We start from the raw sequence: 24051 nt of genomic DNA, 5'->3' as shown, positions 1-24051 counted from the left end.
TCTTGTCGTGTTTCTCCTTGGATTTATCCTGTATGGGACTCTCTGCGCTTCCTGGACTTGATTGACTATTTCCTTACACATATTAGGGAAGTTTTCAACTATAATCTCTTCAAATATTTTCTCAGTCCCTTTTTTTTTCTCTTCTTCTTCTGGGACCCCTATAATTCGGATGTTGGAGTGTTTAATGTTGTCCCAGATGTCTCTGAGACTGTCCTCAATTGTTTTCATTCTTTTTTCTTTATCCTGTTCTGTGGTAGTTATGTCTAGTATTTTATCTTCCAGGTCACTTATCTGTTTTTCTGCCTCAATTATTCTGCTATTGATTTCCTCTAGAGAATTTTTAATTTCATTTATTGTGTTGTTCATCATTGTTTGTTTGCTCTTTAGTTCTTCTAGGTCCTTGTTAAACGTTTCTTGTATTTTCTCCATTCTATTTCCAAGATTTTGGATCATCTTTACTATCATTACTCTGAATTCTTTTTCAGGTAGACTGCCTATTTCCTCTTCATTTGTTTGGTCTGGTGGGTTTTTACCTTGCTTCTTCATCTGCTGTGTATTTCTCTGTCTTCTCATTTTGCTTAACTTACTGTGTTTGGGGTCTCCTTTTCGCAGGCTGCAGGTTTGTAGTTCTCATTGTTTTTGGTGTCTGCTCCCAGTGGGTAAGGTTGGTTCAGTGGGTTGTGTAGGCTTCCTGGTGGAGGGGACTGGTGCCTGTGTTCTGGTGGATGAGGCTGGATCTTGTCTTTCTGGTGGGCAGGACCACGTCAGGTGGTGTGTTTTGGGGTGTCTGTGAACTTACTATGATTTTAGGCAGCCTCTCTGCTAATGGGTTGGGTTGTGTTCCTGTCTTGCTAGTTGTTTGGCATAGGGTGTCCAGCACTGTAGCTTGCTGGTCGTTGAGTGGAGCTGGGTCTTAGTGTTGAGATGGAGATCTCTGGGAAAGCTTTCGCCATTTGATATTACATGGGGCCAGTAGGTCTCTGGTGACCAATGTCCTGATCTCTGCTCTCCCACCTCAGAGGCTCAGGCCTGACACCCGGCCAGAGCACCAAGACCCTGTCAGCCACACAGCTCAGAAGAAAAGAGAGAAAAAAAAGGAAAGAAAGAAATAAAAAATAAATAAATAAAATAAAATAAAATAATTAAAATGGCAAAATTATTAAAATAAAAAAATTAAAAAGCAATAAAGAAAAAAAGAAAGAGAGAAAGAAAAAAGAGAGCAACCAAACCAAAAAACAAATCCACCGATGATAACAAGCGCTAAAAACTATACTAAAAAAAACAAAACAAAACAAAAGGAAAGTCAGAACTCTAGGACAAATGGCAAAAGCAAACTATACAGACAAAAATCACACAAATAAGTATACATATACAAACTCACAAAAAGAGGAAAATAAAAAAATATATATATATATAAAAGGAGGAGAGCAACCAAATCAGTAAACAAATCTACCAATGATAATAAGCTCTAAATACTAAACTAAGATAAACATAAAACCAGAAACAAATTAGATGCAGAAAGCAAACCCCATGTCTACAGTTGCTCCAAAAGTCCACCGCTTCAATTTTGGGATGATTCATTGTCTTTTCAGGTATTCCACAGATGCAGGGCACATCAGGTTGATTGTGGAGATTTAATCTGCTGCTCCTGAGGCTGCTGGGAGAGATTTCCCTTTCTCTTCTTTGTTCGCACAGCTCCCGGGGTTCAGCTTTGGATTTGGCGCCCCCTCTGTGTGTAGGTCTCCTGAGGGCGTCTGTTCTGTGCCCAGACAGGACACAGTTAAAGGAGCCACTGATTAGGGGGCTCTGGCTCACTCAGGCCAGGGGGAGGGAGGGGTACAGAATGTGGGGTGAGCCTGCAGAGGCAGAGGTCAGTGTAACATTGCAACAGCCTGGGGCACACCGTGTGTTCTCCCAGGGAAGTTGTCCCTGGATCATGGGACCCTGGCAGTGGCGGGCTGCACAGACTCCCGGGAGGGGAAGTGTGGATAGTGACCTGTGCTCGCACACAGGCTTCTTGGTGGCGGCAGCAGCAGCCTTAGCATGTCATGCCCGTCTCTGGTGTCCGCGCTGATAGCCACGGCTCACGCCCGTCTCTGGAGCTCATTTAGGCGGTGCTCTGGATCCCCTCTCCTCACGCATCCCAAAACAATGTTCTCTTGCCTCTTAGGCAGGTCCAGACTTTTTCCCGGACTCCTTCCCGGCCAGCTGTGGTGCACTAGCCCCCTTCAGGCTGTGTTCACGCAGCCAACCCCAGTCTTCTCCCTGGGATCTGACCTCCAAAGCTCGAGCCTCAGCTCCCAGCCCCCACCCGCCCCAGAGGGTGAGCAGACAAGCTTCTGAGGCTGGTGAGTATTGGTCAGCACCAATCCTCTGTGCAGGAATCTCTCCGCTTTGCCCTCTGCACCCCTGTTGCTGCGCTCTCCTTCACAGCTCCAAAGCTTCCCCCCCGCCCACCACCCGTCTCCCCCAGTGAAGGGGCTTCCTAGTGTGTGGAAACTTTTCCTCCTTTACAGCTCCCTCCCAGAGGTGCAGGTCCTGTCCCTATTCTTTTGCCTCTGTTTTTCCTTTTTTCTTTTGCCCTACCCAGGTACGTGGGGAGTTTCTTGCCTTTTGGGAAGTCTGAGGTCTTCCGCCAGCGTTCAGTAGGTGTTCTGTAGGAGTTGTTCCACGTGTAGATGTAGTTTTGATGTATTTGTGGGGAGGAAGGTGATCTCCACGTCTTACTCCTCTGCCATGTTGAAGGCACCCCTGTATCTTTTTTTTTAAACCAACAAAACTCCATGCAATTAAATACCCTAACAGAACCTGAAAATACAGAGTCACTTAAATATCTGAGAAATATTTTATGAGAGAAATTCTTGTCAGTATAAGAACTCTGTGTTTTATTCTTTTTTTGTAATCTACTTCTACTGATAATTTAAAAAATGAAGCTACCTGTTGAATCTGCCAGGGTGATGGTTTTTATCTTAAAATCAGACCTTTAGTATATGTTATTTGTGTGGGGAGAGCTAAGGCTTTGCTTATTTCCATGCTTGTAGGGGTCATTCACTGCTCGGTCACATTATTTCAAGCAATGAAATGATATTTAGACATTTATAGCCAATTGTTCTGTGAAAAGTTAGTAGAGATCCCAACTCAAGCAAGAGGGCAAAGAATGACTTAAAAATTTTTTTTTTAAATCAGTGATATGGGTCCAAGTGATGATTAGTAGTCATAATACTTGATTTATATCAAATTACACTTTTCAGTTTTGGAAGTGCTTTTACATTTATTCACAACAGTCCTCTCAGGTAGATATTGTAATGCCCATTTTAGAGATTAACAAGAGGCTTTGAGGTTTTAAGTGCTTTGTGCAAAAATCACACAGATGGTAATTTTCTGATTAAGTGATAGAGTGCCATTTCCACTAAACTGCATGGTGAAAACTCACTTAAAGACATGAGAGAAATCTTAGAGTTCCTAAAAAGATTAGAAAAATATCCAGGGGGAAAATGGAGGTTAATTGTAATAAAACTAGATAAACGTATGATAAACGTATATATGTTCATGAAAATATGTGATATAGCCAAACCGTAAGCAATGTAAAGACAAGATATAGATATATGTTAAGAAAAAATATATATAGTTTAGGAAAATTTTCTGTAAAGTGAATTACTGTTAAATGAAGCTTATCTTCTCACTCGTTTCCATTTTAAAATAAAAGGCACATTGCATAGGAAAGTATCTTTGGGTATGATGAAATAACAATTAAAATGCAAAAAGTACTTTTAAAAATACCCAAAGAGAAAAATAAACATTTCTGATAAATTATAGATATCAAAAGACTTCGAAACCCAAAATACTACACTGAGTTAAAACATTTTCCAGAGACACTGGAGCTAGAATCATGTCTCACTGACCTTGTAGAACATTTTAATGCTAATTTAGATGGTTCTAGAAGACTTCCTTGGTTTTAAAAATCATCTGGATCTTTTTACTAAAGCTGGGAATTACCTTAACAGGAAGTGCAACTTTTAATTTCATATTAGAGCTAAAATTTAGAATGCAAGTACCTGAATACAGAAGCAGCACTTCGTTTTACCTTCACACTGAAGTACATGTAAAACAGGAAGAAACATGGGCAAGGAACAGGAACACCAGGTTTCCCATGAGGTGAAAGAGAGGTTTCGAGAGTATTGGGTGCTTAAACTCAGAGTCAAGTCTTGGCATATCAAAATCTTAATAAAGATTTGTCAAATTAATAAAATTAGAAATGAAAAAGGAGAAGTTACAACTGACACCACAGAAATACAAAGGATCATAAGAGACTACTACAAGCAGCTATATACCAATAAAATGGACGACCTGGAAGAAATGGAAAAATTCTTAGAAAGGTACAAACTTCCAAGACTGAAACAGGAAGAAATAGAAAATATGAACAGACCAATCACAAGTAATGAAATTGCAACTGTGATTAAAAATCTTCCAACAAAAGTCCAGGACCAGATGGCTTCACAGGTGAATTCTATCAAACATTTAGAGACGAGCTAACACCTGTCCTTCTCAAACTCTTCCAAAAAATTGCAGGGGAAGGAACACTCCCAAGCTCATTCTACAAGGCCACCATCACTCTGATACCCAAACCGGACAAAGGTATCCCAGAAAAAGAAAATTACAGGCCAATATTACTGATGAACATAGATGCAGAAATCCTCATCAAAGTACTGGCAGACAGAATCCACCAACATATCAAAAGGATCATACAGCACGCTCAAGTGGGATTTTTCCCAGCGATGCAAGGATTCTTCAATATACACAAATCAATCAATGTGATACACCATATTAACAAATTGAAGAATAAAAACCACATGATCATCTCAATAGATGCAGAAAAAGCTTTTGACAAACTTTAACATCCATTTATGATAAAAACTCTCCAGAAAGTGGGCATAGAGGGAAACTACCTCAACATAATAAAGGCCATATATGACAAATCCACAGCAAACATAATTCTCAATGGTGAAAAACTGAAAACATTTCCTCTAAGATCAGGAACAAGACAAGGATATCCAGTCTTGCCACTAATGTTCAATATAGTTTTGGAAGTCCTAGCCATGGCAATCAGAGAAGAAAAAAAAATGAAAGGAATCCAAATTGGGAAAGAAGTAAAACTATCACTGTTTGCAGATGACATGATACTATACATAGAAAATCCTAAAGATGCTACCAGAAAACTACTAGAGCTCATCAATGAATCTGGTAAAGTTGCAGGATACAAAATTAATGCACAGAAATCTCTTGCATTCCTATACACCTGGCAATTTGATAGCAATTGCACTGAATTGCTTTGGCGAATAGCCAAAGCAATCTTGAGGAAGAAAAACGGAGCTGGAGGAATCAGACTCCCTGACTTCAGACTATACTACAAAGCTACATTAATCAAGACAATATGGTAGTGGCACAAAAACAGAAATATAGATCAATGGAACAGGATAGAAAGCCCAGAAATAAACCCACGCACATAGGGTCAACTAATCTATGACAAAGGGGGCAAGGATATACAATGGAGAAAAGACAGTCTCTTCAATAAGTGGTGCTGGGAAAACCGGACAGCTACATGTAAAAGAATGAAATTAGAACGCTCCCTAACACCATACACAAAAATAAACTCAAAATGGATTAAAGACCTAAATGTAAGGCCAGACGCTATAAAACTCTTAAAGGAAAATATAGGCAGAACACTCTTTGACATGAATTGCAGCAAGATCTTTTTCGATCCACCTCATAGAGTAATGAAAATTAAAACAAAAATAAACAAATAGGATATAATTAAACTTCAAAGCTTTTGCACAGCAAAAGAAACAATAAAGAAAATAAAAAGACAACCCTCAGAATGGGAGAAAATATTTGCAAAGGAAGCAGTCGACAAGGGATTAATCTCCAAAATATACAAACAGCTCATGCAGCTCAATATCAAAAAAACAAATAACCCAATCAAAAAATGGGCAAAAGATCTAAATAGACATTTTTATAAAGAAGACATATAGGTGGCCAAAAAGTGCATGAAAAAATGCTCAACATCACTAATTATTAGAGAAATGCAAATCGAAACTGCAATGAGGTATCACCTCACACCAGGCAGAATGGCCATCATCAAAAAATCTACAAACAATAAATGCTGGAGAGGGTGTGGAGAAAAGGGAACCCTCCTATATTGTTGGTGGGAAAGTAAATTGGTACAGCCACTATGGAGAACAGTATGGAGGTTCCTTAAAAAACTAAAAATAGAGCTACCATATGACCCAGCAATCCCACTCCTGAGCATATACCCGCAGAAAACCATAATTCAAAATGATGCATGCACCCCAATGTTCATTGCAGCACTGTTTACAATAGCCAGGACATGGAAGCAACCTGAATGTCCATCAATGGAAGAATGGATGAAGAAGATGTGATACATATATAGAATGGAATATTACTCAACCATAAAAAAGAACAAAATAATGCCATTTGCAGCAACATGGATGGACCTGGAGATTGTCATACTGAGTGAAGTAAGTCAGACACAGAAAGATAAATATCATATGATATAGCTTATATGTGGAATCTAAAAAACAGGGTATAAATGAACTTATTTACTAAACAGAGTTAGAGTCACGGATGTAGAAAACAAACTTATGGTTATTAGGGGATAAGGGCGGGGAGAGGGATAAATTGGGAGATTGGGACTGACATATACACACTACTATATATAATATAGATAACTAATAAGTGTTAGCACAGGGAACTCTACTCAATACGCTGTAATGCCTATATGGGAAAAGAATCAAAAAAAAAAAAGAGTAGATATATGTACATGTATAACTGATTCACTTTGCTGTACACCTGAAACTAATACAACATTTTAAATCAACTCCAATAAAAATTGAAAAAAAAATCTTAATCAGGAATAAAAATTCTTCCTAGTGTCAGTAAGCAATATCCCGGGAAGTTCCCTACTTACAAAAGCTTTGTGTTACAAAGGTTTGTTTGGGAATTAAAATGGTGAAACAATCATATAAACAACGTAAAAATGTATAAGCCAGCATTCCCAACCCTATTTCAATCATAAGAGAAACCTGTTTATCTCTGATAGGTAACAACACAGGTGAATAAAATAATAGTGGTTACATTGGTAAGGTGAGTAATAACAGGTAAGATAACCTGTGATCCACAGTGTAATATATTTTTTTTTTGTAAAGCTATTTTAATTAATTAATTAATTTATTTATTTATGGCTGTGTTGGGTCTTCGTTTCTGTGCGAGGGCTTTCTCTAGTGGCGGCAAATGGGGGCCACTCTTCATCGCGGTGCGCGGGCCTCTCACTCTCGCGGCCTCTCTTGTTGCGGAGCACAGGCTCCAGACGTGCAGGCTCAGTAGTCGTGGCGCACGGGCCTAGTTGTTCCGTGGCATGTGGGATCCTCCCAGACCAGGGCTCGAACCCGTGTCCCCTGCATTGGCAGGCAGATTCTCAACCACTGCGCCACCAGGGAAGCCCCCTGTAATACATTTTTAAAAGAGAAATTGGAAAGCTGTATAAATATTAGCACCATTTTTAAAGGTGATGGTAAACACGCTCTTTAGAGAAAAAGTTACCCAGTGGCCTGAGTAGCAGAAATCAATGAGGCTGTTCATTGGCCTGTCCGTTTCTTACCTAGGAAAACACTTCTTAAAACTCCTGTCCACTCATCCTGAGCTGGCCCTGGCTGAGCCCACCTCTGCTGGGCTTATGACTCTCCAGGCCCTGATGCCTCCTGAGGTTGCAGCCAACCAGATCCAGGAGTCAGCATTTACCTCCCCACCCAACTCCCAAGTCCCTGAACACTTCATTTACAATATATTTTTCTGTTACTTCGGCCCAATCCATGGAAATGAGTTTCCTTCTACTTAGGATCCAACTTTGAAGTTTGTATTTGTCATCATGGCAAGTGTCTCCCTCTCTTTCCAGATACTGTTTCCTAACTCCCTAAGGACTTTATTTTTAGTACATAACAGTTCTTCTGTCTGCCTGTTGGGAGTCTTGGTGGTGAGCACTTCTGAAAGTTCTGCTGAGACTGTAGTTCCCCCTTGGATACAGTCTTCCCTTCCCAGATGTGTTTCTGGTATGTCTAAGTGTGGAGTGGGGATGGACCTCCTCTCACCTGTTCTGTCCAGGCACTAAAATCCTGAGGCAGACCCTCCCTCCCCCTCTTTTCTTGTCTTCCCTGGCAGGGAGCACAACATCCTGTCTCACACCCAGGCTCTAGTTAGTTTCATTGATAAGGTGAATAAGGACATGCAGTAAGGCAAGTAATAACAGCTAGGATGACCTGTTAACACCCTTCACACACACTCTAATAGTTTAATCGTTTGTAAAATGGTGATAAGGTTATTTTGCAACGAAATGAGATAATTCCTGAAAAGTGCTGGGATTATATGATAAGCATATAATAAATTGCAATAATTATTAGTGTTGTGTTTTCTTTTACTTTTTTTTTTCTTTTTTTTTTTGAGGTCTATTCTTTTATTTGTTACAGGAGTGGGTTTGGGGAAGTTTTTTTTTTTTTTTTGACACTTTTATTATTTAATACTGAGTCTGTTGAACATGACTTTTTTAAAATTTATTTTTTATTGAAGTATAGTTGAAGGTGTTGTATTTTCTGAACTCAAAACTAAAAAATTCCCCAAATGAAAAAAATCTTTCTATGATAATTTGCTATAAGTTTAAAGGCTCTTTTGTACCAACCTGATATTTTTCTGGGTCCCCATATTCAAGAACTGGGAATTCTGGATATTCATACTTTTTTTTTTTAGAATCAGCAAAGATTAATTCACTAATGATGTGGAGAACCTATAAGAAACCTATAGGTTTGGAACCTATAAGAAAAATCAGAGAATCAAAGCTCATTAAGGGGGCTTCCCTGGTGGTGCAGTGGTTAAGAATCCGCCTGCCAATGCAGGGGACATGGGTTCAAACCCTGTTCTGGGAAGATCCCACATACCGCGGAGCAACTAAGCCCATGCGCCACAACTACTGAGCCTGCACTCTAGAGTCTGTGCTCCGCAACAAGGGAAGCCACCGCAATGAGAAACCTGCGCACCGCAACGAAGAGTATCCCCTGTTCGCCACAACTAGAGAAAGCCCACGCGCAGCAATGAAGACCCAACGCAGCCAAAAATAAATAAATAAAATAAATTTATATATAAAATAAGAACATTCAAAGCGCATTAAGGAGTCTTGATATAACAAAGGCATGTTACTTTAACGTACATATCATAGAAATTAAAATCTACAGCGATTCCCTGATATGTACAATTGATTCTTCTGCATTCAGAATAACCTGGGCTGTGGAAAGAAGCAGAGCTTTATGGAAAATACCATTTACTTATATTGGTGTAAAAATCAAATTATCTTATTTCTCAAATTTCTCCTTTAACAAGAGGCAGTGCTTCTTTTTAAATCTAGAATATTTTCCTTACAGAACAATGTTATACTATAGAAATGATTGTTTATTGTATGTCATATATTTTACCTTAAATTAATGAATATTTTCTACAGGAGCATATAATTTTGATTTTTATAAAAACCCAGCATCAATTAAGAAAAAGAAAATATGAAATGGAGTTGGCGTTAATAAACAGCGATGAAATAACAGTTAAAAAATATCAAAAGTAGACTGTGTAAAATAGAGTAATTTAGTTTCTTAACATCTTATCCTCCACTGATGAAGGACCATTGTAAAACTGGTTAGAGAAACTGGAAGATTGGTGTTTGATCCTGAAAAATAACCTATTACATGGAAGGCATAGAAGTCTATAGACGTGGGCATGCTTGTCGTCAGTCAAAAATCAAGATGAAAATCTTGACTACTCTCAGTGCTCCGTGGCAACTGGACTTCCCACATCCCTGCTTTTCTTTGCTAACCCCGCCACGCAGCTCCTTCTATACTCCTCACCCATCATGTTCTTTTCACGCAGACCTCCTCCCTCAGACACTGGGGTTTCTAAATCTAGCAGTTCTAGTCATGGATTTTACAAGCTCGGTTTTGACCCATCTTGGCCATCCTTCTCACCAATTTCTGGCTTCATGCAGAGATGAACTGCCCTCCTCCCACCTTCTCCTTGCACTTTCCCCACCTACTCACTGTGAAAAAGTGCCCTTGTAGAAAAGGATTTGTTAGTTACCACACTTTGGATAAGATGCTAGCACTATGTCATCGCTTCTGGCTTCAAAGGTTTCCAAGGCTTGGAAAGTCTCTGAGGTGCACATGATGATTGGGTAAGGGGTCCCCGGATAGGTGAAAAACAGGAGTGACGGTGCATTTTCTTTTGATTTTTTCCAAAGCTTCATCAATGTAGTCAATAAATTTGGAATTAGCAGTCATGCTGGCTCCCTGCTAAAGAACCTGCTCTTTGATTGTCCAGGGACAGTGGTAGCTTTTAATGGGGCTTTTCAGGAGGTGGAATAAAGGGCTCCTCCCATTCACCTGAGAAAGAAATAACTTAATTTTCATCCACCCCCACCCCCAGCTTTCTGCATACACACCTCTGACGAAAGGCACACTGCAGGTGCAAAACAGGCTGAGGATCAGGGGATATTACCCCAAGGGTTGATTATATTACCGTTATAGGCAACCCTGCCAAGGAAAGTAAGAGTAGAATCTCTTAATAGATGATAATAGATATTAAATATCTAACACATAGTTATTTAATTGAATCAGGTATAAAATTTTCCTATTAGCAAAAAGCAATTTATGGGTGAAAACTCTCCTTGGTTAATAGCTTTGAACATACATCCTCCATGGTGTGATGCAGGGGTGGAAAAATTTTCCCTTCTTCTAGGTTTTTTGGATCGTCTAATAATTAAATTGATATAAGATCAACAGGAGAAAAAACAAAATTACGTACTTAATGGGGGTTCCATTATAATATGCAGACTCAAAAGGCCATCAGGTAATTGAAGTTTATGTAACACCCTGAGTTTAGGAAAGGGTAGGGGTTTGGGGATACAAAGGGGAGGAAAGCCACTCACACAAGCTAGAGGAGATGTTTGGAGAACTAGTGTTGCCCTGTTTTGCAGGTAAGTTTTTTAGGTAAAAATGTATCCCTGGTAATATGTCTCTTCCTGTACAGCCCTTCTTTCCAATGTAAACTTAGGTAATTGAGGGGGAAAGTAAAGAGCTTTTCCTGAATCTGCTGGGTTTTTAAATTCCCTTTAGCTCAAAATAATCCTCATACCAAAGTGGCATATTTTGGGGTGGCAAAACCTGGTCCCCTTCAGTAGTGACAAGGAAGTGATGGAATTGCTCGGTAATGTAGTGGGGTGGAAAAGAGGCAACCCTAGGCACCAATCTCAGATCTGTCATTTCCTGCCTCAATAGACTTAGAAGTCTGCAGACCCGAGTTTGAATCTCGGCTCTACCACTTACTAGTTGTGTTTTTTTGTTTGTTTTATTGAAGTAGAGTTGATTTACAATGTTGTGTTAGTTTCAGGTATACAGCAAAGTGATTCAGTTTTTTTTCAGATTCTTTTCCATTATAGGTTATTACAAGATACTGAATATAGTTCCCTGTACTATACAGGGTCCTTGTCGTTTATCTATTTTGTATGTACTACTGTTTATCGATTTTATATATAGTAGAGTGTTTCTGGTAATCCCAAACTCCTAATTTATCCCTCTCTCCCCCCTTTTACCTTTGGTAACCGTAAATTTGTTTTTTTATGTCTGTGAATCTCTTTCTGTTTTGTAAATAAGTTCATTTGTATCATTTTTTAAAATTCCACATATAAGTGATATCATATGATATTTGTCTGTCTGTCTTACTTCACTCAGTATGGTAATCTTTAGGTCCATCCATGTTGCTGCAAATGGCAATATCTCATTCTCTTTTATGTCTGAGTAGTATTCCATTGTATATATACCACATCTTCTTTATCCATTCATCTACTGATAGACACGTGGTTTGCTTCCATGTCTTGGCATTGTAAATAGTGCTGCTATGAACATTGAGGTGCATGCATCTTTTCAAATTAGAGTTTTCGTCTTTTCCGGGTATATGCCCAGAAGTGGGATTGCTGGATCATATGACAACCCTATTTTTAGTTTTTTAAGGAACCTCCATGCTGTTCTCCATAGTGGCTGCACCATTCCTACCAACCGTGTAGGAGGGTTCCCTTTTCTCCACACTCTCTCCAGCATTTGTTTTTTGTTTTTTTTTAAATTTTTTATATATTTATTTTTGGCTGTGTGGCGTTTTCATTGCTGTGCGTGGGCTTTCTCTAGTTGCGGCAAGCGGGGGCTACTCTTTGTTGCAGTGTGCGAGCTTCTCATTGCGGTGGCTTCTCTTGGTGCAGAGCATGGGCTCCAGGCGCGTGGGCTTCAGTAGTTGTGGCTCGTGGGCTCAGTAGTTGTGGCTCACGGGCTCTAGAGCACAGGGTCAGTAGTTGTGGCGCACGGGCTTAGTTGCTCTGTGGCATGTGGGATCTTCCCGGACCAGGGCTCAAACCCTTGTCCCCTGCATTGGCAGGCGGATTCTTAACCACTGCGCCACCAGGGAAGCCCTCAGCATTTGTTATTTATACCCTTTTTGATGATGACTAGCTGTGTTATTTTGAGCTCATAATACACCTTCAAATGTATATGTAAAATAGAGATAATGAAAGCTGCCTTTCCTGACCTATTTAACAATAGAGTTTTATGATTCCTAGAAGGGAGATGCTTTGTCAGGGGAGCACACAATGCAACGGTGTCTCCTGTCCTCTCAGTCCATGCCCTGCTGGTTCAAGGTCCCTGGAGTGAGAAGCCCACTCTCTGTGACACAGTTTTTCCCCAGCAGTGCTCTCTTCTTTTTCCTTTGGATGAATCGGACTATGATCCCCGCCTCCTTTGCAGCTTGGTATGGCTCTGGGGCTAGTGAGAAGTGAGCGGAAGTAGTGTGTGCAAACTCATGGTCAGGACCTTGACACAGGAAGTTGATTGTTCTCTAATTTTTCTCTCTCCCCTTTCCAATACCTGGAGGACAGATGTGATGCTTGCAAGACAGACTTGCTAATTCAGAGGAAAACAGCACTCCAGGGGATGGTAGATACAGGAAGTGGTGAGTCACCCTCCCAACACCCACTCTACATATAACAAACCTCCTGAACTGTGTGTGAAAGAATACAATTATTTATCTTGTTACAGCCACTGGATTTTTGCAGTCTCCTTGTGACAGCAGTTTAGCCTGTATCCTATCTAGTACACTTTCGGGGTCAAAATGTACCCTCTTTGGCTTCTTCTTAAGTCAAGTTTCCATAAACATCTATTGAGCTTTTTTTCTTCTTTCTCGCATTCTCTTCTCCATGTCATTCTTCTTACTCTTCCTCCATTTTTTTTTCACTAACGCTATGAACATAGTTTTGTTTTTTTTTTGAACATAGTTTTTTGAAAACTGTATTTACCTTTCTCTGAAGTAACGCTAACACTGACAAAGTTAACTCCTAGTTGTGCGTAGTTACCTAGCTGCTACAGTCATTCATATATCATTTAAAATAATACCCAACATTATTGATCACTTGCCTGTAGCAGACATCCTGCCAAGCCTGTAACATTACATGGATGGCTTAATGTAGCTTCACAATAGCCCTGTGAAATCAGTGTTACTATTGTTACCATTTTACAAGGGGGTTAATTGGAGTTTTACAGAGGCAGAGTCAGCCATTTGAGGAGCTGGGGTTGGAATGCAGGCAGTGAAGCTGAATCACCTGGCAAAAGATAATTACAGCAAGATCTCTCTTAGAGCCCCCAGTGTAGTTGTCAGTATTACTGCATTCTTCGTGCTTCTTTACCTGCTGTGAGAAAGAAGGCCGCGAGGCTTTTCACTGAAATAAAAACACCTTACCTCCTGAGGAGACAGATTTTTATGACAAGTCATAAAATTCCCTGGATTCTAAAACATTTTAATTAATAACAGCATTTTTGGACAAACACTATATTAAATGTATCTATCGATTGTGAGATGCATTCCAATTTCAGAAATGTAAACATACGGAAGCATGTGCATCATAGAATTAAGGAAATTTTACCTGTCAACATAAAGTGTCTTAGTGAGGCAGGTGGTGGATGTGGGAGAGGAAATTTTAATCTCCGTTTTACTGAAGGGAAAGAACTGACCCAAGGGGATTCCTAGTTAAGAATGGGTATCTAGGTTTCATTATATTTGTGATTATTTTTTTAAGGTTTGTAAAATTAAAATATTTGAGTGTCTTGCTGTTTTTCTGTTTCCATACAGCACTCCCCCTTGAAGGTCTTATTACATTACATTATAATAGGATGTTATTCAGTGTAGGTGGGAAGGTTGTGTATTTCAGAATCTCCCTCCCAAATAAAGAAAAGGTGTAAGACTGGACCCCCTGCCAAGCTGCTTAGTGGGATTGTCCCTTATATTCTAAAGAGTCTGTTTCCCTGGGGAAGGTAGAATTTAAGACATTAATTCAAACAGTGACATTAAAAAAAAACATGGCTGGATCCTAATGTCTGTAATTATAGGAGGATTTGGGGGCTGTCTGGAATTGGTAACGTGAGCTCTGATTCTTGTTAGTCTCCTTAGGTTCACAGCAACCTGTCAACCTTACAATTCTGAGTACTTGACTCTTAATTGTCTGGCATGCATGATTGGATCATGCATTTGCACTGGTGAGCCTTTGACTGCAGGTGGGCCTGATGTTCTGCGAAATCCCAGCTTCCCGTTTGGCTCCTGGATCCACCCAGGCCTGAGGTAAGTGGTGGTGGACCTCTCAGATGGTGCTGCCATGGCTTGGCTCTTGCCTCTGGTGGCAGTGGCCTGGGAGGCTTATTATATTTTATTTTATTTATTTATTTTATTTTTGGCTGCATTGGGTCTTTGTTGCGGTGCGCGGGCTTCTCATTGCGGTGGCTTCTCTTATGGAGCACGACCTCTAGAGCGCAGGCTCAGTAGATGTGGTGCCCGGGGCCCAGTTGCTCCGCGGCATGTGGGATCTTCCTGGACCGGGGCTCGAACCCGTGTCCCCTCCATTGGCAGGCGGATTCTTAACCACTGCGCCACCAGGGAAGTTCCATGGGAGGCTTCTTTAAAGCTCCTTTACACAGACGGAGAGGGGAGAGGGGAGAGGGGAGAGGGGAGGGAGGGAGAGAGGGAGGGAGAGGGAGAGAGGTGTGTGTGTGGAGAGAGAGCACAAGCACAGGTGATTTTTAAAAAGTCTAAGGTGATTGAAATCAAGGCTGATTAGTAAAGCAGGGATTATGTAGCAGAGGGCTCCTGTGTGCCGATTGGCCCAAGGCTGGTTTTTAGGGGCAGGTAAACTGGCCCTTCCTGTGCCATCTTCCTCTCTACGTAGTGGGGTGCCCCTTCAGATTAAGTTGTGTTTTTGGTTTTTTTTCCTCTTCTTTAGCAAGAGAAGTGCTACTTCTCAGTGCAGTTCAGGATTGAAATTTACCTTGGAATCCAATATGTAGGGAGAGGGGTGTAACCTCTGTATTTGGGGACTTTACTAAAAACTGGCTCCCCTCATCAGAAGTTGACCATGAGGAGGTCAGGAATGGAGTCCATGAAAAGTGGATGCTGGAAACATTCAGGACCCAGAACGGTTTATCTGGTAACACTTTGGTCTCCTAGACTGAGGGTGATGGAGAACCACTCCACTCCAGAGGCCGGCCGCCGGCAGAGCCGGGGTCCTGCTCCCACCGCCCCTGCTTCGGGGACAGTGCCCCAGAGGCCACAGCTCTCCACTGCTCTGTGCCCTGGGCCATCTGAAGGGAAGGCTAGGCCAACCCCAAGTTCCTGGGCCCCTCTTGTCCAGTAGGTGCCCTTTAGCAACCAGCAGCAGTGGGTTATCTAGAGTAAAATTTCCTAGGTACTTGGTTTTTATTTTTTTTGTTTGTTTTTAATTGAAGTATTTATTTACAATGTTGTGTTAGTTTCAGGTGTGCAGCAAAGTGATTCAGTTCTACATACACATATATCTATTTTTTTTCAGATTCTTTTCCTATAGGTTATTACAAAATATTGAGTGTAGTTCCCTGTGCTATACAGTAGGTCCTTGTTGGTTATCTATTTTATATATAGTAGTGTGTATATGTTAATTCCAAACTCCTAATTTATTCTCGTTAATGTGGAGATCCCTGCTGCCCTTGCATTTGTGACCATTACCGCAGACTGGAACTTTAGCCAGCTTCTGTGCCTCAGCCATGATGCAGCAAGGAGGACTTTTTCCTGGCCACTTGCATCCCTCTGCTAGCGTTAGCATATCAGGACCACAGTGGGAATGTGGACCCTTTGGGAGGGGTGCTGGAGACTTGGAGGAGGATGGACGGGACTTCTGAATGGGAGAGCTTGAGCATTTGCATTCTGGGGTTAGGGCTGGGGCAGGTTAGTTACCTTCTCGCCCGGATTATGTAGAGGCACAGCCCTTATACCTGCTACTTGTGAGTCCCTCCACTTGACGCTTGTGAGAATCAGTGCCACTTTGGAAACCTGCCACCAGAGTCTCTCCCACCTCCCCCAACATCCTCTGCCTTCTACTCCAATTCAGTGATCCAATCAGCTTGGTAAGAGTCTCCACTAGAGTCTTGTCTAGTTGTCAATGAACAACCTCCATTAATTAGTTTATATACATTCCCCGGTGGAAGTGATTGAGTTCCTGTGCAATTATTTTAGTCTTTGTTATCAAGCTTTTTTTAAAAAAAATTTTATTTATTTATTTATTTATGGCTGTGTTGGGTCTTCGTTTCTGTGCGAGGGCTTTCTCTGGTTGCGGCAAGTGGGGGCCACTCTTCATCGTGGTGCGCGGGCCTCTCACTATCGCGGCCTCTCTTGTTGCGGAGCACAGGCTCCAGACGCGCAGGCTCAGTAGTTGTGGCTCACGGGCCTAGTTGCTCCGCGGCATGTGGGATCTTCCCAGACCAGGGCTCGAACCCGTGTCCCCTGCATTGGCAGGCAGATTCTCAACCACTGCGCCACCAGGGAAGCCCCTATCAAGCTTTTTAATTTTCTTTCTTTTTTCAGTCTGAACCATTCCAGTTACCTTCCTAGTTTGTTTTGTCATCCTCGTTCCTTTAACACTGAGGCTCTAATATTTCAAACCAACATAGCAGGGCCTGGCAGCTCAAGGCATTGAGTAGTGCCTTAAGTGATGTATACCAATATCTATGTATCTATATATTAAGTAAGTTGCTGGAAGTCATAGGGGTTGCTTTTAAAATGAGAAATATTTATTGTGGATGAGTCTTTGAATGGGAATGAATCTCTAAAGATTGTGCATGTCCTGGTTGGAGAGAAAAGGGAACCTCAACAGAGTAGGTAACACCTGCGGGGTGGAGGTCTGAAAAGTTTTGAGAAAAATAGGTTATGACAGCAAAAACAATAACAGACAAAATAAAAAGCATCTTAGTACTAAAAGAGATCTTAGGAAAGCTTGAGAGAAAGTCAGACACAAAATGCTAATAAAATGGAGGTTCAAGCCAGAGACAGTTTCTATAGAGCAGATAGAAGAGATCAAAAGATTGTACAAAGCCCAGACGTTAAGAGGACACCAGTAGCGGGAGGGATGGTTTGGGGCTCTGGATCTGTGTAGCCCTGGGTGACTTTGACTAATAATGACATGCTTTAAACGAATATAGCTTACGCATCCATATTTCTCACATGTATCTATCACATTTATGATTGTTCAGTTGTGCCAATGAACCATATCAGCTGGACTGTGAGGGTGACCACAAACTGGGTCTCCTCTTGGTGGGTGTCAGACCAAAAGACACAATCAAGCCGAAGATCAGGAGAAGGAAGGACTTATTACTTGCAGTGAGGAGAACACCAGGGACCTTTCCCAAAGCAGTGTCTCCCTGAACAGCAAGACTGGGGACGTTTTAAGCTAAGAGGGCGCATGCATATTCATGAAGGGGTTTGGGTGGTATATGCATGTTCATGAAGGGGCTTGAACAGAGGAGAATTCAGCATAGAATTGGGGCACAGGTTGACAGAATCCAAGCTTTAGCTGATTGAAGTCACAAGCGTCAGAAAAGGTCAACATCATCTTTTTTAGGTTCCAGTTGATCTGGTGGTTGAGTGGGTTTTGAATTCTGCAAAACAGCTCAAGAATGTGCTTCAGGCTAACCTTTACCACTGAAACAGAACTGGGAGTCTTTACAACCTGATTTATTATCTTGCTATTGTTCCTTCTCTTGCCCCATAACAGTCATTTTGTTCCCTTAAGATTATTAATTACTGAGAACTGTTCAAGGGCAAGCACTGTGGCCAGGCTTGGATCACAAAATGGCTTAGGCCAAAAATGGCTTCTCTTATGTCAAGAAAGCCATGCCTGCTTCTCTTTCTCCAGGGACCCCCTACCCTATCTGCTCACAGGGGTTGGGTAAGAAAATTGAGGCAGTCACAGAAAGCTCCTCAGGGGCATTTCCTTTGCCTGGCATTAACAAAGCTCCAACTATTACACCTTCATGGATCCCTCAAATCAGAAGCAAGACCCTAATCACTGTGTACTCTTCATTAGTTATTTGTGGATATATTTTACCCCCCATTAGACTATAACTTCAGTGAAGGTAGATCTGTGTCTAACTGTTTTGGGTATTTCAGGCTTTGTCATGCACATGTTTATGGTCAGCGTTCAAGATGGCTGCTCTCTTGCTCTCTACATCCCCTGCTCGACCAGTCCCTGCTTCACTTACATGACTATCCAATCCTCTTAGTTATAGGGCTTAATTAGTAACTGCCTACTTGCTTGCACCCGGCCCCAGCTGCTGGTTTCCCTGATGGGCCAACCTGATGTGAATTCCACCTCCTTCACCCCCTCCCTTCCAAAGTAGCGAATATTGCTGCCATGTTCTGTCCACTCTCTGCCACACACGGTGGGGTGTTGCTCCAGGACCTTGCTTCAGATGTGTAAGATCTGCTGTCTGTAATCTATTGATGTCTCTGTTGCTGTCTCCAGGCTGTTTCTTCGGTTTCCAGGCTGGCAACTACAAAGCTTGCAGGCCTGCGGGTTGTAGCCCAACAACATGGAACCTTCATAGACCTTTATATTCCTTTTCTCCTCCTCCTCCCCTTTCCCCTGTTCATTCCCTGCTTTTCCTCCTCTTATTTAGTAGGCAGTACAGGCAGTGACTCTCAAGTTTTGATTTACGAACGAATTGTTTAGGGATCTGGCTAAAATGTAGATTCTGACTCAGTACGTCTGCAGTTCTAACAAGCTCCCAAGTGATGCCAATGTTGCTGATGCCACTTTGTTGAAGGGTGTAGAAAAATGATTGAGCACAGGCTTTCCAGTCAGTGCCCTGGGTTCAAATCCAAGTTCTGGCTCTTACTAGCTGTTTAATTGTGGGCAGGGTTAAACTCTCACCTTCTCTGTAAAATGAGATACTCATAGCACCTATCATGACACAAAGTTGTTGGGAGGATTAAATAAAACAACGTAAGCAGCCTGCAGTCAGGGTAGACTTTTAGTAAGAGAACAGTAAACGGTGATTACGGTGTGTGGAGGGGCCAACCCCGGGAGGGGCGGGGCCAACCCCGGGAGGGGCGGGGCTCTGCCAGCCCTTGCGCATGCGCAGCCCGGCGAGTACGCGCCTCAGGTAAGGCTCGCGTGCGGGTCTCTCGCTCAGCCGCCTCCCTTGGCAGCTCTTCAGAGCGGGGAGCAGAGCAGGCTTTTTGGGGGGACCTCGGCGGAGTTCTGGGGGCGATACAAAGAACACTCGGTGTCACTGTATCCGTCCGCCGGAGGGGCGCCGGCCCGAGTGTTTCCGGGTCGCTCAGTGACCTTGGCGCGGCACCGGGGCAGTGCTGCTTGCGCTGCGCGTGTGTCGGCGCCTGGCTGGGAGCCCAGGGTGGGGGGGTGTTGGGGAGGGGTGGAGAAGCCGGGTGTGTGGGGGAACCGGGGGAGCTGGGGAGCTGGCTGGAGCCGGGGCACCGGAGATGCGGAGGCCGCGAGGGGCTGAGGATCGCGGGTAACCGGCCCGAGGCCCCTCTCGGAGGCGTCGCTGGTTGCTTGGCGCTTGACCGTGGGAACCTGGAAAAAGTGCCCTTGTTAATTGAACCCGGGGTCGTAGCAGGGAGACCTTGTCCCACATCTGGAGTGTGAGGAAAGACCTTGCTGTTTGAAATGTTGCCTGGAGATGCTGAGCCGCGTCGATTTCCAGCTTTGGTGCATAGACGAGGGGTTTTCGGACGCACCATTGCACATTTGTCTTAAGCTTGTGCACCCTAAGTCAGCTTCTCAGCCCAGTGTGATGTAACCTCATGACACACAGCCCTGCTTTTCTTCGAGCCCATCAGAGGACTGCTTTATTTTGAACTTCACCTGAGTTCCCTCCTTCTCCAAAATCTTGTCTAGTCTTACTCGGCCTCTGCCCGTTAGTAACCTGTCGTGGATGGCTATGCCTTTGGTGGTCTTTATCAAATGGGTTTTGTCAGTCATTATAAACACCTTTTCTGAAGTTGAGGGACATGGAATGTAAAATGTATGTATATCCGTTTTTAAGAAAGGTAAATGCTTTACTATACAGTTATTTGGACTTTGTTTTTTGAACCTTTATCCTCGCTCCCAACAAAACAAAACAAAATTCTACTTGGAGTCCTTACACTGTGGATCTGACTGCGGGCAGGCTTGGTTTTGTTTTGTTTTTCACCCTTTGAACATCAAAAATAACCCCAAGAGAGCTCCCTGTACTGATCATGGCTTATTTCCTGTCAGTTATGTACAGCATAGTAGTAGACAGAGCAAAACAAGTCTCCCACTCCCTCACCGCCTCTTGGTTATGTGTAAGTTCTTTTTTAACTCCCTCCACTTCATTTCTCTTAGGTAAGAATAATAAAGTTTTAATCTTTTAGTCCCCAGGGTGATCACATTATCAAAATGAGAGAAGGGAATCTGGGGGCTGGGGGAGAAGAACAGCTGGTTACAGTATTAGTAGGATAATCCTACCAAAGTAGGGTATTTAATTACGCCCACCCTTAGACATTGCAAAAAGGAGTTAAAATTGAATGGAATGAGCTGGAGAGCTGGGGCTGTAGAGTATTAGAGAGGAGGTGCCACCTCACGCAGAGAACAGAATAGTGTTACAGAGCATACACAGGACAGTGTTGAAATCCTGAGTTTAAAAACCACTGGTTCTCCTGTCCTTCCTGACTTTGAGGCAAAGTAAAAACTTGGGTTTAGCCGCTTCCCTGGTGGTCTAGTGCTTGAGACTCCGCACTTCCACTACAGGGGACATGGGTTCAGTCCCTGGTTGGGGAACTAAGATCCCCGTATACCACTGGGCACAGCCAAAAGAAAAAAAACAAAAAATAAAACCACTTGGGTTTACATTTCATATACTCAGTAAGTCATATATGCTATTTTCTTCACTTGTTATACCGCCCTTTCCTTGTTAGCTTTTGCTTTAGTGAAAGAGAATAAAGACTTAAGCCCTTCCTTTTGACTGGCTTTTATTTTAATTATAGGAAGAGAATCAAGATTTGAAGTCTAGTTTTGCCACTTACTGGGTGATGGTGGTCAGTGTTCCCCTCACGTGGTCCAGAGGCCTCGTGTATAAAAGTCACTTGGAGTTGCCTGCAAAAGGGCAGATTACTGGTTCTGCCCTTACTGGCACCAACCCTAGAGTTGCTGAATCAGAACCTGGGGATTGGGGAATTGCCTGCTGAGGCCCAAGAATGTGCATTTCTAACAAGCCCTTTGGGTGATGTGATTAGTTTGAAAAAACTTAGAATAGCAGCTCCTCAGGAACAAGAACCAGTTTATTGCTCAACTTTATATAAAATGCCCAGAACTGTGGCACATAGTTCAGTATGTTGTATAAATAAAACTTCTAGCTATAAAACATGTACAACGACTTGCAGAATAACCTTACTTTTGTAGGGTACTTCATAAAGAACTTCACATTTGTGCCCATTAGATCATATTTAATTCCTAGTTCAGCTAAAAAAATGTTTTACCCTAACTCCCACCATTTTATATTCTTAGGCAATTTAAAAATCTCAGTTCCATAAACTGTTAGTTCCTTTCACAATGCCTTGCATTTTGTCTCCGCTCTGTGCTTTCTCCAGTCATGTCTTTGGTTCACTTGTGCCCCTTAGGCATGGAGGTTGAAAACTAGGAAAGTGAGACATGTCTAATACAACTAAGGATACGGTAACTTTAGGGTTTTATTCCTATATAATCATTCAAACTATGGGAATGAATTGGAGTTATTTTTATAGAAGTGGTACTAAGTTTGTATATGCTTATTCAGGTTTACATTTATTTGTTATTGTTAAACTTAGGATGGCCCGTACTATGGATCCACTGGCAAAGAAGATCTTTAAAGGAGTTTTAGTAGCTGAACTTGTGGGCATTTTTGGAGCATATTTTTTGTTTAAAAAGATGAACACAAGCCAAGGTAATCATAATTCAGAAATTAGTGTTTTGTAGGGGGGTGTACAGTTTGCTAATGCATTTTAGGTTAAATGGCTTCTTTAGAGAAACTGCCTTTTCAGATTCAGTGAATTGATATTAGCCATTTTATGGGCACAAGGGGAAGAAGCTAGGTGTTATTATAGAATAAATGACTCTTCTTCCTAAAAAAAAAAAAAAATTTAATGTTTGTGGACTAGGGAAAATGTTTCATACTTCCATGGATTTTACTAATGGGGGGCATAGAGCAGTGTCCTTAGTCTGGCTTAGTTTGGGAGCACAGATGGAAAAAAATCCAGCCTGTCCATTACACCTCATTGTTTGGTAAGACTGAAAAAGCAAGAGGTAACATAGCTGAATTGTCAAGTAACCAGTTTCTCAAGCTAGCAGAGTGCTTCCTCTGCATCAATACTAGCCACTAAAAGCCTTTCCCATGCCACTGGCCATCACCAAAAGTGCTTTGTCATTTTGTGGGGGAAATTTTATATTAGCGCCCTCAACTTTTAAAATCAGGAAGTGCTACTTTCTCTTTCCCTAAAGCAGGGAATAGTAGTCCTGGGGTGGTGGCCATCTTTGAAACTTGTCATTTGCCTTCTTAAAGGATGGAAGGGTATAAAAGAAAACATCCAAACGGTATTTAAAAGCAAAGTAAAGTTTAAGATCACTTCAAAAATTGGGTGCAGTGAAGTCTTATGTCTAATTCTCTAACAAGGTAAAATGGCATCCATAAAAACAATTTATAAAATTACACAAGGGAATTTCACATTAACACTGAAAATTTGCTTTTAAATACCGTTTCAAAATAAATTACATCATATATATAGGCCAAGTTTTAAAAACTCCAAAATAACTAGGGAAGGCTACATAAAAGGTTTAAGTGCAATTTACACCCTATTTAAAAAGATACAGTTCCTGGATTACCAAGAAGGACTTTTAACACAAATTTCTAATTTATAGGATTCCTATGTTATAGACCCTAAAGCTAGCACTAAGTTATGGCTCCATGTGTTAAAACAATGAATTTCTAATCATGCCTAATTTTAAGACTTTTCATTAGATTTCAGGCAAACAATGAGCAAGAAATTCCCTTTCATCTTGGAAGGTATGTTTTCCCTTAAGTGAAATTAAGAGTACAAAACAACCTTTTCAGGTAACCTTTATAAATTGTTTCTTTATGACCAATTAAGGGCTAAATGATTTTAATTTTGTGATGCCAATTTTCAAAAATACTGTTCATTTCTATTTTCACTCCTTCTGAGAACACAGTGGAGAAAATTCTCATCCCAGTTAGCCAATGGGTTAATCCAGCTAATGGGCTGGATTCTTAATTCTTCCAGTGGGTTAAGAATGTAGACTTTGGAATGAGACATATCTGAGTGTGACGGAATCCAATCCACAGCTTAAAACTTAAAACCAATCTCTGATTTTCGAACTTGGAGCTTTTTCTTTCTCCGTCAAGTAGAGATAATAATGCCTATCTCATGAATTGTTGTAAGGATTAAACAAGATAACATTATGTAATTACTTCACACAGTATCTGGTATAAAGTAACGCTTAGTAAATAGTGTTCATTACAATGATTAGCAGAGATTCTAGAGCTTATACACAACACATGTATCCTATTGTCATCCTTT

At 41.6% G+C, this 24051-nt stretch overlaps 2 protein-coding genes across 4 annotated transcripts in view; one reads left to right on the top strand and one right to left on the bottom strand.

Annotated features, from left to right (window-relative positions):
• Positions 1-24051, top strand: part of CEBPZOS (CEBPZ opposite strand) — a 33141-nt gene that overhangs the window by 7258 nt on the left and 1832 nt on the right. Inside the window, exons 3-6 of one of the 3 annotated variants that reach the window (XM_082356858.1) lie at positions 13025-13098; positions 14590-14757; positions 22288-22403; positions 23475-23519. In XM_082356858.1, coding sequence (XP_082212984.1) covers positions 14651-14757; positions 22288-22403; positions 23475-23519 — 268 coding nt within the window. In that variant the 5' untranslated portion in view covers positions 13025-13098; positions 14590-14650. Of the gene's footprint in view, positions 1-13024; positions 13099-14580; positions 14758-19507; positions 19602-22287; positions 22404-23474; positions 23520-24051 lie in introns of those variants that run through there. The other 2 variants (XM_082356857.1, XM_082356859.1) reach the window with 2 other exon arrangements.
• SULT6B1 (sulfotransferase family 6B member 1) lies at positions 7237-13012 on the bottom strand. Its single transcript, XM_082356865.1, is given in 4 exon segments — positions 7237-8851; positions 8855-8862; positions 10186-10336; positions 10338-13012. Coding segments are annotated over 4 exon segments (342 nt in total). The 5' UTR covers positions 10386-13012; the 3' UTR covers positions 7237-8716.

The sequence above is a fragment of the Balaenoptera borealis genome (genome assembly GCF_965194805.1).
Source record: "Balaenoptera borealis genome assembly, chromosome: 15".
In the NCBI taxonomy this organism is placed as follows: domain Eukaryota; kingdom Metazoa; phylum Chordata; class Mammalia; order Artiodactyla; family Balaenopteridae; genus Balaenoptera; species Balaenoptera borealis.
Note: the sequence above shows the minus strand (reverse complement) of the source record. Positions and strands in the feature narration are given on the sequence as shown.